Source organism: Chinchilla lanigera, unplaced genomic scaffold (assembly GCF_000276665.1).
Source record: "Chinchilla lanigera isolate Chin_1 unplaced genomic scaffold, ChiLan1.0 scaffold00030, whole genome shotgun sequence".
NCBI lineage: Eukaryota > Metazoa > Chordata > Mammalia > Rodentia > Chinchillidae > Chinchilla > Chinchilla lanigera.
In genome coordinates, this window is record NW_004955431.1 from 5267495 (window position 1) to 5282149 (window position 14655).

A 14655-nucleotide genomic window follows, 5' to 3' on the forward strand; every position below is an offset into this window, starting at 1 on the left:
TATTCTCTTTAAAATAAAATAAAATTTAAAAAAAGTTAAAGACCTCATTTATAAAATGCACAGGTTATCGAGGTTCCCTTTGGCTCTGACATTCTGTGATTCTGTACCTAGAAGTCAACTGTCTGCCTATCTTAGCAGATACAAGAGATTTCTGAAGCATGAAAAGACAGCATGATGTGGCCTTATGCACAGAACACCACATGGCCAGCCTACAACAGAAAACACAGTGCACCAGACAGACTCTAGCTTCTAGCTGGTACCTGAAACGCCACATCAGTAACATTACACACTTCATAAATGGGAACAGGGCTTTATATGTAACATATGATAAAAAAGCATGTTTCTCTCTACCCATACACAATCTACTTTATCACCAGATGAGTCCCAATTAGGTGGACTGATCTTGTCCATATTCCTGCATATACAATGAACTTTGGCTTTTGAGCATTTTAACAAGATAAAGGTTTAGGTAACTTTTCAAATGGAAACTATAGCTGAGTGTGGTGGTGCACGACTCAGGTGGTGCATGACTCCTGTAATTCAGGAGGCTGAGACAGGAGGATCACTGCAAGTTCTAGGCCAGCCTGTGCTACAAAGTGAGTTCAAGACCAGTCTAAACTGTGTAGCAAAACCCTGTCTCAAAAAGACAAAATAAATAAATGAATAAAATGGAAACTATAAATAAACATTTGTAGCTCCACAAAGAAAACCATAAGCTATGCTGGGATTGATAATTATACAGACTTATTTTTTAAAATATGCACTATAGCATTTATCACAGCAGAGAAAAAAAGGAAAATTTAAGTAATTTATGGGATAGCAATTCAACTGAGTTCCCTGAATTCAATAAATATACTGAGATTACCTGACATACAAATATGGAATATAGTTTATGATAAGACATGGAATAATAACATTAATGTGAAATGATTAATACTAACAACTGACTGGTCACCTCAGAAACATATTTGGAAAAATAAAAATTTGGAACCTACACATCAAAAGACATTTTGAGGGCTGGGGATACAGCTCAGTGGCACAGTGCCTGCCTGGCAAGCATGAGGTCCTGAGTTCGATTCCCAGGAGCAAAGAAAACAACGTTTTGAACAGATCAAAAGTCAAAATGTAAAAAAATGAAATAATAAAAATACTAGAAGGAAACACAGGAGAATATCTATAATAATCTCAGAGTGGGCAAGGCCTAAATATGACAAACAAAAATAAGAAATCCAAGTTATAGAAGACTCATATAAAACTGATAAAGATAAAGAAATGAGAGGAAAAAAGACTTGCTTCAGATAGCATATATTAATATATGTTGTTATTATGGCACTTTCTTGCAGACCCCAAGAGCCACCACCTATGAGGTCTCTACCTAATTATATGGAGAAGTTACATAAAGAAGAAAATGGCGAACAGAAAAGGGAGAAGGTTCATCAAAAGAAGATGTGCTGGGTGGGAGTGGGGTCCTTCTGGAGGGCAATGTTATAATACCTTTAAAATAACCATTCACATACCAGCTTCTACTTCTAAGAACTTTGCCAATAAATATATGTATGTATGCAAAAGAAAGCATCCAACAAAGACATTCAATCCTACAAAAGGCTGGAATCAGCAAGTTTCCGTCAGTAAGTCTGGTTAGTGAACTTGTTGGAATACTACCCAGCTCTTAAAATGAATAAGGTAGCTCTGTACATTATGAAACAGACTGCTACCAATACACTGTTCAGTGAAAACAGCGAGGCACAGAACAGACAGCATATATAGTCTATGCTTCAGCTGTCTGTTACTGCATGACAAGCTGAATTCAGTGGCTTATAAGAACGGCTCTCAGTTTTTCAATCAGAACAAGGCTTAGCAAGGAAAGCTCATCTTTGCTCCACATAGCATCATCTGGGGTAGGCTGAAAGGGACAGGAGGTTCCACTTCCCGGAATACGGATCCATTATCACTGGGCTGTCAAACCGTGCTGGCCGCAGTGCAGGCTTAGTGGAGGCTGAGGAAGCCCCTCAGTTTTCTTCCGTGTAACTTCACCATGAGACTAGGTAGAGATCTCACAGCTGGTGGCTCGCAGGCTCTGCGAGGGAGTGCCACAATAAGAAGTATTTCCAAAGAACAAGGCTCAACTTGCCAGCACTCATCCGAAGTCCCACCAGCCAAATTCAGTCACATGGCCCAGCAGTCCATTTGGAAGACATACAGGGTATGAACTCTATGGGGTGCAGGTGGGTGACAGGGTCACCAAAAGGAGCCCATCACGGTGTGTTTCTGTGTGAAATGAAATACTACCACACCAATGGACCATCTCTGAGACTGTGTAAGAAGTGTGCAAGAAGCCAGTACTATATTTGGGAAGGAATGGGAAACAGAAAGGGTCAGGTGGCTGACACACAAGGGAAAAGGAAATTATTTTCATGGTACAACTTAGTGTACAATGCATATGCGTTATAAAAGTCTAAAAAATAATTTTCAAATCAAGATAATACATGTTTATAACAGCACAAAGGAGATCCAGAACGGCAACTGGGCTGTAGTTGCTATTAACTAAATACTGATTTAACTGAAAAAGGAACCAAGGATGAACAAACAACTAAGAATATATGTAAGCACATCCACTTTCACATACTATCTTAGAAGTAGAAATTGTCTCATTCTAAGATATAACCCTCAACCATCTAGTCTGTTGAACTTAGCACTTAGCATGTCTTGATTCTGGCTCTAGCTGTCACTTACCAAAAACCAAACCACAAGGTTGGTTTTTAATCTATGGAATGCTGATTCTACATTCCTACCAAAAGGATATGTAGAAGCAATTTATGTACAGCAAACACTACTCAAGAGGCCCCTCTTCCTAGACAGGCAGGTTTCCAAGGACCAAGAGTTAAGGAAATCAAAGTTTTGCAAGTAATCAACTGGGTATCTGCCGGTAAAGAACAATACCTTGTTTGGTGTTTGAACAGTTTTTAAGCATAGGCACATGTCGTATCCATGCTTTTAATTCAGTTCTTCAATTACGACAATTTTTAGAGAGGAAAACATCTCCTAATGAGTTTTATATAAAACAGACACATTTGAATGAAAGACTTATCAAACAGCCATAGGCTTGGACAGCGTGTCTAGGGAAAGCCTGGCAGAAGTCCTCCCCAGGCCACTAGATTCTACTCTCCCTGAGAATATCTGGGACTCTTTCCACAGGCCCACCATTGGGCTGGAGAAGAACTTTTGCTAGACTTTGAATTTTTAATAAACTATTAATAAGACAGACAGCAGGATTAGAAGGGACTGGAAACACAAGAGGCCACAGAAGGGGATCCAAATACGATTTTTTTCACTACCTTCCTTGGTACCTAGTCACATGGGATCTGCTGAGTGCCAGGGCTGTCACTCTGCAGTGGAGCAGACCCACGGCTGCGGCGTGGGGGAGAAGGCATAAACGGCAGGCAGGGCATGGTGGAGCAAGCCTAGCTCGCTGGTGGGAAATCCCCATACCTTCTGAGGTCACAGAGATCTTTTATGCTGAATGCTCTAGCATGGGAGCAGTGGGAAAACCACTGAAACAGCCTCCAAGGTTGACCCAAAGCTACAAACAAATTTAAGTTACACCACTGGGATTTAAATCCAGCTCAAAAATCTACCAGGCTCTATACTTTTTAAAAACAATTCTTATCCATGCTATTTATAGGAAGAGACTACAATGCAGAAAACTTAACATGAAAAAACCCCAGCCGTATCCCTCCCGCCAGTTGCAAGGAGAGCTAATACACTGGCAAGTGCAGCTGTCTGAGCCTGTTCCCTGACTGCCCCTTAGCATCTGTCACCTCAGAAAAATGACAGCAGGAGATCAGTACTTGCTCTGCTTCCCTCAGTATCCAAACTACAAATACACTTGAGAAAACCACACTTACCCAAGAAGGCAGGACATGAGCAGCAGGAACAATGGTTCCTGGACTACACACAACATTCTGGGTATGCTGTTGTTATGGGTTGTGTCTGCATGTCCCCTCAAATCCTCATGCAGCCACGGGGCAGGCTTCTAGAGTCTGTGACTAATTCAAGATCCAATGTTGGAATTATGGATGCGAGGGCTACACCCGCCCTGGGGCAGACAGTTTACATACAACAAAAGGGAGGAAAAGAGGCTGCCTGCCAGCCCTCCTCCCTTTGCTCTTGTTGCTTTGCTGTTTTCTGTTGCCATGAACATTTGCCCTCTGCCATATGCCACTCTGCCTTGGAGCCAGCCAAGTATGAACAGAAACCTCCACAAGCTGTAAGATAAATAAATCTTTCCTTCCTTAATTTTGAGGTTGGGTATTCTGCCTCAGCAACGAGAGAAAAGTAACAAAGACAGTCATATATGAGACGCACCCTTGCTCAGCCTCATCTTAGAACTGTCTACACGTCACAGATTCAGGAGGAGGGTAAGAAAATTACTTGACTCAAGAAAGGATCCCACCCAGAACTGGGAGTGGGTGGCTCAGTGGTAAAGCCTGTGCACACATATATGCATGTGGAAGGAGAGAAGAGAGGAAGGAAGGGAGGAAGGGAGGGAGGGAGGCAAGCAGGGAAAGAGGGAGGGAAGGAAGGCAGAAAGGAGGGAAGGAAGGAAGGAAGGAAGAAGGGAGGGAAGGAAGGAGGGAAGAAAGGGAGGAAGGAAGGAGGGAAGGAGGGAGGGTGGGCAAGCTCTTACCTAAGCCACCCCAGGGATCCAAATGGGATGGGTGTCAGTCTCTAAATTCTCCACTGGAGAAGAATCTACGCATACAAAGATACAGGTGTATATACTTATGTATTAACACATAAAATTGAGGTTCTCTTTAGCCACCTTATAAAACACCAATTTTTAAAATACCTGTATAGACTTTCCAATTTTGAAAAATTAACATAACAACTATTACTTTTGTTTGCTTTTTGAGACAGGGTCTTGCTACATAGTTCAGGTTGGCCTCGGACTCACAGTGACCCTCCCGCCTCCGCTCCTGAGCGCTGGGATTAGAGGCGCGCGCCACCACACCTGCCCAGATGTTACCTTCAGTGTACGCCCTGCGAAAGGGAGCCCTGGAGTGAGCACTGCAGTGTAATTTTTAGAAACAGAAAATAAGTGTAGCTTTTCAGCCTGTCCAAGGCAAGGAAGAAAATGTTTTGGTTCAACCATGCTAATTTCAGCAAAAATATAATGACAATAAAGATGATGAATGGGCACATCTGCCCACTGTTCGGTATGCCAAAGACCATTTTCATATATAGCTCTATGATGTCTGTCTTTCCTGCTCATTATTAATTTCCCAAGGATATGTCTGGTACCTTGTGTATGAATTCTAGCCGTGTCTAAGCAAATCCAAGCCTTAGCTTCCTCAAGTGTATGATGAAATAATAATAATGCCCACCCAGCAGCTGTGCGGTGAGGCCTGCAAGCTTCGGGGACTTGAGAAGCTAACAGTGCACCATTAACCTGCATTTCAGTAATGGATGACAGGAGGACAAACACAGCCTCACCTGGTGTTCAACCACCCCCACCGAGTCTCCCAGGACACTTAAACATTTCCTGTGTGGTACAGATCCTGCCCTTCCACTGTTTCACAAAGGTCCAGAAAGAGCAACTCTTATTATTTAAATTCTTTCTACTTCAGAAACTCAGGCATTCATCACAAAGATTCCAAGGCCTGCTGCGTGCCTCACCCGATCTCCAGAGGGCAGACAGTACACTTTCTGCGTAATTCTCTACCAATGACAATTCTCTAACTGCTTCCTTCTCAAAACCACAGGAAGGGAAAGTATTATGCTCTGCCCCATCCTTTATTTTAAAGGAATATACATGTACCAACTGGGTCATCTTAATTTCACCTAGGTAAAAAACTATACAGTTGCACATGAAACCCACCCAACCACCCATACCAAAGACAAAATTCTATACCCTGCTTTCTAAAAATGCTACTGGCTGGGGATATAGCTCAGTAGTAGAACGCATGCCTAGCATACCCAAGGCTGTGGGATTGATCCCTAGCACCACAAAAAGTTTAATTAATTAACTAATGAAAATGTTAAGTCTACAACTTAACAACACTGCAGTCATCATCAGTTCAATCTTCCCTGCTGCAATATAAACCCAGTTGCAGTGTATTTAGCTGTTCACTCATTCAATTGCTTGATACTGAAGCCAGAGACTCTGCCAGATACAAGATATACAGACACATAAAATCAGCAGCCTAGGACCGGGGTGCAGCTCAGTGGCACAGCACTTGCCTAGTATATGTGAGGCCATAGGTTCAAATCCCAGCACTGCAAAAAAAAAAAAGTAAAAACCAAAACCAAAATCCAGCAGCCAAATTTCTCCAAAGGGGTCAACAGAGTCATGAGCAAGAAGGCAATTAATTGTTTTTGTACAGAAAAGCGGGGGCTGGGGATTTAGCTCAGCCGCACAGCGCCTGCCTGGCAAGCACAAGGTCATGAGTTCGATTCCCAGTACCGGAAAAAAAAAAACAAAAACAAACAAACAAAAAAACCAGAAAAGGGAATCTCTGTACCCTATGAGCAAGTCTGTAGAAACCTCCATCCCCCCAGCCCCCCACCCCCATGAAGGTGGAAGAGGGATACAGAGGGGCAAGAGAGCAGACAGTAACTCCTCTCTGGTCTCCCTTTCACAACTAACTGCTTAGGAAAGTCACCAGGCTTAGCCCTGCTCAGAGCAGCAGAGGCTAATATTTTGCAGGCAATTTGCCTTGCCTGTTCCAACTTTTTTGAAAAGGCATTTTCCCCCATCAAAACACAGAAAAATTAAACACACTTAAGCTTGTTTAAAAGTCATGACATTACTCTTAATTATACAGAATATACTCTATACAGTATTGTATAAGAAAAGTAAAATTTAAACACACAACTCCACTAATCATAAATAGCAATTTTAAATGTTTTATTCACAGCAGCTACTTCTGTCTTCTGCAAACAAAAAAACCCTCCTGAACGTTTACTTTTCATTCAGCATAAATGAGTAGTTTTCAAATACTTGAGTATTCTTAAAGCTCTGTCTCACCCAGAATAGGAAACAATACTTCAGTGCCCCAGTGGAAGAGAACTTGTTATCAGCCATTAAATCCCTCAGGCTGCTCGCCAAACCTCTCAGTATCAGCTTTCTCATCTGTGACAGGGGGGACTGAGGATAACCCCTAGGCTATTAAAATGATTAAATTAAGTGACAAGGGTCACAAACAAGGTTCCTATCACATATTAAGGGCTAAATGAGTTCTCAAAATCCCAGCTTTGATTTATACAGCTTTTGGGTCAAAAACCCATTAACAGTGAACAAGTAGGGTGTCTACAACAGACATGGAACACTGTCCACAAATTATTAAGTTAAAAACTGCCAAGTGTAAGCAGGTCTGTGTCCCAGTGCTCTAGGCTGCTGAGGCAAAGGGATTCAAGGCTGAATCGACTGGGTAACTTGGTGACTCTTAGAAATAGGGGACGTAGCGGAGCAGGGCTCAGCCTGGTGACTTTCCTAAGCAGTTAGACGTGAAAGGGAGAGGGCAGAGAGCAGGGACTTACCCATTCTCCTGCTCCTCCGTATTATCCCTGCTCACTTCCCCTGGGGAGTGGGGAGCGGGAGCCCTTGGAAGTGACTACAAACTTGTTCCTAGGGTACAAAGAACTCCCCTTTCTGTCCAAGAACAATTCAATTTCCAATACTTGAAAGAAAAAGAAGACAAACAAAAGGCAAGGTGTATATCAAGGTCTGAATAATCTGATCCCATATCTGAAAAAAGAACTATACACGTATACATGCACACATAAACACATGTACCCACTCATACACAGAGAGAAACACTCATTTTCTTCTTTTACTTTTATGTGTTTTCCACTCCCTATTATAAGTCTGTTTTTTATAATGAGCAAGGATTACTTTTATAATCAGGGCCCCAGTACCAAAAAAGAAAAAAACAAAGTTACCACTGTGCTCATTACAGATTACCAGGCCAGCCTAGTCCTATTCAGGTCTTCAAACCACATGAAATACACCTCAGAGTCGGGAATTCCACTGAAGCGCTCAACTTTGGCAGAAGTTCCATTTTGTGTCTGAAGCACACTACAAGGTGCTTTCACGATCCTGTGCAGCCAGCTCTCCCCCTCTGCTTTGCCTTGAACACTCTGACACTGGGGGCGTCCAAGACTCTCTGGCCCATGCCCCACACCCTGTAATCAGCAGAACCACCGAGGCCTCTTCCCTTTCTCTTTTCGGAAGAGGCACCCCAGCCATGGAAAGATTTAAAAATTACCCCACAACTCACAGAGAGGCTGACATTGGTGAAGTAATGTGACGTAAATGGACATTTTGAAGAAATGCTCTTGAGCACTTTTTCCCAGAAAATGCTTGCTTTTTTGTTACCTTAAACAATTTGGATAAAAATATAAATGTTGGCCCTAGAGCTATATAAGAAATGCCAAATAAAATGCTTTGTTTAAGCGTAAGTGAGTGAGCAACATAAGAAAGTGAACAATATAAGAAAAGCCAAATAAGATACTTTGTCAACTAAGATTCTAAACAATTTAAAACATTAGTTTGGCTATAGGATTAAATACAGTTTCACTGAAAATGAAAACCACACAACAACTTGGAAAGCAAAGAATAAAATTCACTAAGCACAGTGTTTGTGGTTTGGTCTCTATCACACCTCTCCTCCCCCAAAACCACTTATCTGGACTGCAGAAAAGCTACCCAACCTGGCAGCCACTGAATGCTTCAGCACTTCCTGCTATTATATTTGCCTGGGAGGAAACTTTGAAGGAGGTTCTTGGAATTTTCCACAAATTCACCATAGCAGAACTGGGGGAGGGGTGCTGATTGAACCCAAGACCTGCTTTGTGCTAAAGCCATATGCCACTGAGCCACAAAAATCATTTTAATATGTTAAAATAAACACATTTAGGGCATAAACACATTAGGGCATAATGATATCCTGGGTAAAGATCTAACAGCAAAATGAAGAATCTTTAAATAAAAAGTGTCTGGGTCCACATCCAAGTATCAAGTGCCTTCAACATGGAAATCTCTTGTATAACATATTTCCAAAAGCTCTTTTCACAAAATTCCCTTTGGTTTGGGGGACTTTTAAAAACCAGAAGAAGTCTTAAAGGAGACCAAGTACTTATGAAAACTTCTTTCTGTATCTGACAGCACGCTTTGAGAATTTGTTCTTTTTATCTGACTACTCAAAGACCCCATACAGACGACAAGTCCCACTTTTAATAGCAGAAATGTTATTAAAAAGCACCATTTTTACTAGGTGTTTCACTGCTCTGCTTTTGAACACAAGTGATCTGTGGGTTAACAAAACTTATATTTATTTGCTTAAGAAAAGTAACCTCACTTTGTAGCAAAGTTTTCAAAGTATTTACTTAGGTGAATCATAGAGATTAACAAAATACAGTACACACTTTTAAAAATAAAAGGGGGGTCAGGAATACAGCTCAGTAGTGCAGCGCCTGCCTGGCAAACGAGAGGTCCTCAGTTCAATTCCCAGTATCCCATCCCCCCAAAAATAAAATAAAGTAAAATAAAGGGAAGGGGCTGGGAGTATAGATCCTTGGTAGGGCGCCTGCATAGCATGCTCCAGGATTTGGTTGCAGCACTGCAAAAATTAAGATAAATTTTTTAAAAAGGGAGTTAGGACCCACTTTTGTCTGACTCTTATTTTGGAAAACTTGTGCTGCACACTTACAAAATAATTAGAGAATATGAAGCAACAAGACCCGAAGTTCACCCACTGTGGAGTGAATGACCCCAAGTCCTACTTCCCTCCTACTCACACTCCATACCCTGACCTCTGCCCACCTCTCACACAGGAGATGAACAATAACCTCAGTTCTGCATTGGGTCCCATCGGTCTACGGTGCACTGACCTGCTGGGAACTTATTTCCGAGGTTCCATTCAAAGCTCTCGGTGGAAATTCTCCCCCTGAGGGAGGAGAGCAGGAGCCTTCCTCTGCAGACACTGGCCTGGACAAGGCCCTGGCCCCGGGGTTCCTCCTGAAGGACCACCGCTCTCGGACGGACAGCAAGGTCACCTGTGGGTCATTCAGATTTGCCAGGAAGGACTGCTCGGGTTCCTGGGGCACTTCAGCCTTGGCTTTCTCCATTGCCATGGTCATGGTGACAGTCACACCTTCGCGCCCCACTAAAGCAGTTCAACTTCAAGAAATGCTTTCAAAGTGACCCCTAATTAGCAGGGGAAGGCACCCTTCCGCAACTGAGCCGACTGGAGAAGCTGTCTTTAGCCTGGCAGCGACTTCAGGAACTTGGGGGGCTGGGGACCGCTGAGCACCTGTTTGCTTTTGCCGATCTACATCCATCCCACCAACTGGTAGTAGCCTCTCACCACACCGCTGTGCGATGCTGTGGATATCTCTGCGCACGGCCCGCACACGCCTGCACCCAGCACTGTCTGCACACCTGGCCGGGTGTGTCTGTAAACACAGCACCTAATCATCACCCAAAGCTGCACAAGGCTTCCTTTTGCCTACCTGTACAGCAAGAAACCTGGCCTAAAGGCAATAAAGAGCTACTTCCTCTCTTTACCAAACTGCAAGCATTTTCTTGTAATAACTTCAGCGGCCTCTTCCATAGCTCCAACACCAGCAGGGTGCAGAATATTCTGGGAAAGGAGGATTTCCTAGGCAACAAGGCCTGCATTTCCAAGAAAGTGTAAAAAAGTTCCATGTTTCCTGCAGCTTTGTTTTCCCCTGGACCAAACAAGTAAGAACTGACTGCATGCACTGGCCGACTAACAGGGCTCCTTCCTCTTTTATATGTGGCACTGGAACTAATCCACAATTCAGCCTTCTCAGGCTACCTGCTGCTCAACATGAGGATTAGTAAGAGACACAAGATCGTGTGGTAATCCGGGCAGTCACCTGTGCTGTCCGGCAGTGCTATCTTGCTTCCCACCCCACCCCTCTCAGGGAGGGAAACTCATCCCTCGGAAACAGAGGAACAGCTCTGCCAGCAAGTAATCCTGGCAACCCCTACTGCAGCAAGTGTGTGCGGCATGTCCACACCGCAGACCAAATGGAGCTGGTGGTAACATAACCACAACATCCCTGCAGTGTGTGACATTCGGGGCTTCCTGGATGTGCACCAAATGTGGCATTTAGAACTCAAACCTTTCTGCTCAGTGCTCGCGCTCACTAAGGGTTTTTCCTCCTTATAGATTGCCCACAGTGACCCTCCTCTTCCCATGAAAACTGCCATCACTGTCCTCAGGAATTCCAGACTCTGAACTGTTCTTGGGCTGAAGTGTAGCTCAGTGGCAGAATGCCTGCAAAGCATGCACCAGGCACGGGGTGATATCCCCAGCATGAAAAACAAAACAAACAGTAAGAAATCTGTTCTTTTTATTCTCCTTTCCCTCCCCACCTCCATTTCTAGGTCCCCTTGCCCCATTTTCATTATTATTATTCTTTTAGTTGAAGTTTGCAACATATAATGATTACATTCCAGATATATGAAGTACATGTACCTACTCCCTAAGATGAATATAAACATCAGGTACTGCAAAACATGCAATAAAATAAAGCCACATAAACAAACAAATAAATAAGTAAATTCTCTTTGAGGGCAGGTGGCCCCACCACTCAACCATTCACCAAATACCCTGTGAAATTTCATTCTTCTTTTTGCCCTGTGTGTTTATTCCATGATAGTCTAAAGGTTTGTTCACCACTACTTCTGAAATAGGTTCAGGGCAGCCAACTGCTCCAAAATGTGCCTGGTTTCATTTTGATCTTCCAAGTGCTCAGCCAAAAACAAGAGAACTTTGCCACAATTTCCAAGAAATGCTATTCAAACCAGTTCCCCCAAAGGGAAAAGTACATCTGACACTACAGCCTCAGGCCATAGCCTAGCACTGCTGCGGCTCTTGATTACTCAAAAAATCTTGCTGGTTTATCTACTGCTCCTGTTTCCTGGCAAGATCTATCAGGATTTCTACAGACCTACTGACCCCTTCTTACTGGAAAATATAAGTGAATAACTGATAATTTTCTTTAAAATTTTGGTTATGTTAGTGGAAAAGTCTCCTGGAGGTATCATCGTTTTCTGTTGTCATTTAAAATGTGAGTTATAATTAGACATATTTTAACTGTTCCTGGTGATATGGGATTACTACTAACAGAAGTCCTTCCATGCTATAATTATGAGTGGCTGCAGGGATCCAGCTTGACCTCATTACAGCCACCTTCAATTGTAACTGCTGCGATTGCCTCTAAGTAACTGGTCCCTTAGGAAAGACAAAAGGCTGAACTTTGTCCTGTAGATGGCGGAATATCACTAGGAGCTTCTTTTCTTTCTTGGGGTGCCAGGGTTGAACTCACAGCCCGTGCATGCTGGGGAAGCACTCCAGCCCTGAGACATACTCCAGACCCCATCAGGAGCTTTTAAACTGAGGATTTACAGGATTACAGTGTATGCGATCTGGAAATACAGTTCTGACAGGAACCAAAAATACAGACTCAGAGGACAGTGGCACTTACAGGGCTTACAAGGGGCAGGGAAAATAAAGAACAGTGAGATTAAACAAGTGGGGAGGCCCTCTAGGCCCAGTGACCACAGAAGGCAACACGAACAGGATCTAAGGATGATAATCTGGTCTGGGCCCACAAAGACTCTGAACCAAGACGGGGCGGAATGGTGGGAGGAAAGCAGATCTGGAGGTGACAACAGTAGGTTTTCCTGTTCCCATGGAATTGAACGGACCTGTAAAACAGCAAGGGCATGGGCCACTTTCCCAGGCTAGAGGATCAAGTCCAAACTCCTTTCTGGCACTTTACCCTTATATCTAACCCCACTCTGCCCGCACCCAACTCCTGCCTAATCCTCTTTATCCTTTAAGCCCTGCCTCTCTGTGGACTTATCTCCAGCTACCCACAGGACAGGGCTCTCTCTCATCTAAATTCCAGCAACACCTATATCAACACTATCTTGTCTGCATTACTGGAGCCAAGTGTTCTGTTCATGCAGAGTGCATTCAGATTATTTTTGTTACTCCTGCCTAGGACTGTTCAACCCCGAGAAACACAGTAAGATTCAGCAACAAAAGAATCTTGTGTTTTACATGCCTAGAGATCTAACACCACAAAGGCAAATGTTGGATGCTAAATATATTTAAAGCATGTTTAACTGTATTTACATATTCAAACAAATGAGTTGAACCATATATACAAACAAACTTGTCCCCTTTACGACAATGAAATGGTGAACGCCATTATTCTCCTGCTAGAACAGGTCTCTATGTATCTTTGTTGCACTAAATTATTTTGCTTCTCATAAGGGCAAACTTCGCCTGCCATTTTCCAAAATAAAATTCATGTTGTTTACCTCTTCTGTACCTCCCAGGTCTTTGTGAGTCTTTTCTACACAAAAATAAAAATCCTTTAGGTGTCCTAAACCATCTTTTGCAACCTGAGAAGCTGGGCCCCAAGGCAGATGGACAGCTCAAGTTTCCAGGAACCTCCAGGACAAAAGGCCATTTGGGGGAGGGACACCTGGTTAAAATATTTCAGCACTCACAAAGATTACCTGCCCACCCAGCTTCACAAAAGGCAGGGCTTCTCAGAAAAGCCTTCCAGCAGGCCAGAGCAGCCCTCCCAAAGCAACAAGAAGAGTCCACGATCCCGGAAACAGACGGGATGGTGGAGCCCGACTGTAGGCTGCATGCTGGAAGCAGGGCTTGGACGGGTCCCACACAGGACATGAGCAGTACACACGGCACATCTACTGACAGTGAGGGGCCCACAGCCCACCCTTCATGCCAGATCACCTGGAGCTTGAGAGCCAAATACTTAAGCATAAGCACAAGAGACTACGGGAGGAGCACAAAACTTGTTCTGCCATTAGGAGAGAAGAACAGTAGAGGGCAGCGTTAAAGTACTGAAAACAATCACTGAAACTCCAAGTGGGGGTGCGGGGAGGGTCAGCTTCAGATTGAAGCTCCCCTGGGTCCTCATCCCACTGTGTAAGGAGCCTGGTGACTTCCAAGACTGAAACGAAACAGCCAGTGTGGGAGGTATGAAAATATACCACCTTGACAAGCTCACTGGAGGGAGTGCTTTTAATAAAACTGCATTGTCTGAACGGCCTAGAGTGAAGAAACATTACAGTACGGCTGGGGACTCCACAGACTGCCTGCCTAGCACATGTGAGGCCCTGAGTTCAATTCCCAACACAGCAAAAACAAAACAAAAAGTAAACACCCGTGCACGTGAAAACACACACACACACACACACACACACACACACACACACACACACACACCTCAGAAGGGGCCAAAACAGAGACGTGTTTCAAGTTCAGTTCATTACATGCACCTTCCTATGAACTTCACACCTTGTGTTTGTGTGCGTGGTACTGGGGATGGAACCCGGGGTCTTCACACCAATCTACACCCTCAGCACATTTTTTTACTTTGAGACAAGGTCTCAGTAAGTTGCCCAGGCAAACCTAACTTAAATCCTCCTGCCTCAACCTCCCAAAGTACTAAGATCACAGGTGTATACCACGACACCTAGCTCCAACACTAGTTTACTCAAAGTTCCAATGGGGTGCATGCGTATTCCTCACAGCTGCTTAAAGACTAAATAAAACATCCAGGATGCTGGCTATGAGCTGA

The 14655-nt window shown here is 43.6% G+C and overlaps 1 protein-coding gene across 3 annotated transcripts in view; it reads right to left on the reverse strand.

The window, feature by feature from the left end:
- Atp7b (ATPase, Cu++ transporting, beta polypeptide) overlaps positions 1 to 14655 on the reverse strand; it is a 68726-nt gene that overhangs the window by 39100 nt on the left and 14971 nt on the right. The window contains exon 1 of one of the 3 annotated variants that reach the window (XM_005387611.2): positions 9892 to 10429. The exons of 1 other annotated variant lie outside the window; for it this stretch is intronic. In XM_005387611.2, the coding sequence (XP_005387668.1) occupies positions 9892 to 10140 (249 nt within the window). In that variant the 5' untranslated portion in view covers positions 10141 to 10429. Of the gene's footprint in view, positions 1 to 3905; positions 4030 to 9891; positions 10430 to 14655 lie in introns of those variants that run through there. One more of the 3 variants, XM_005387614.2, reaches the window with a different exon arrangement.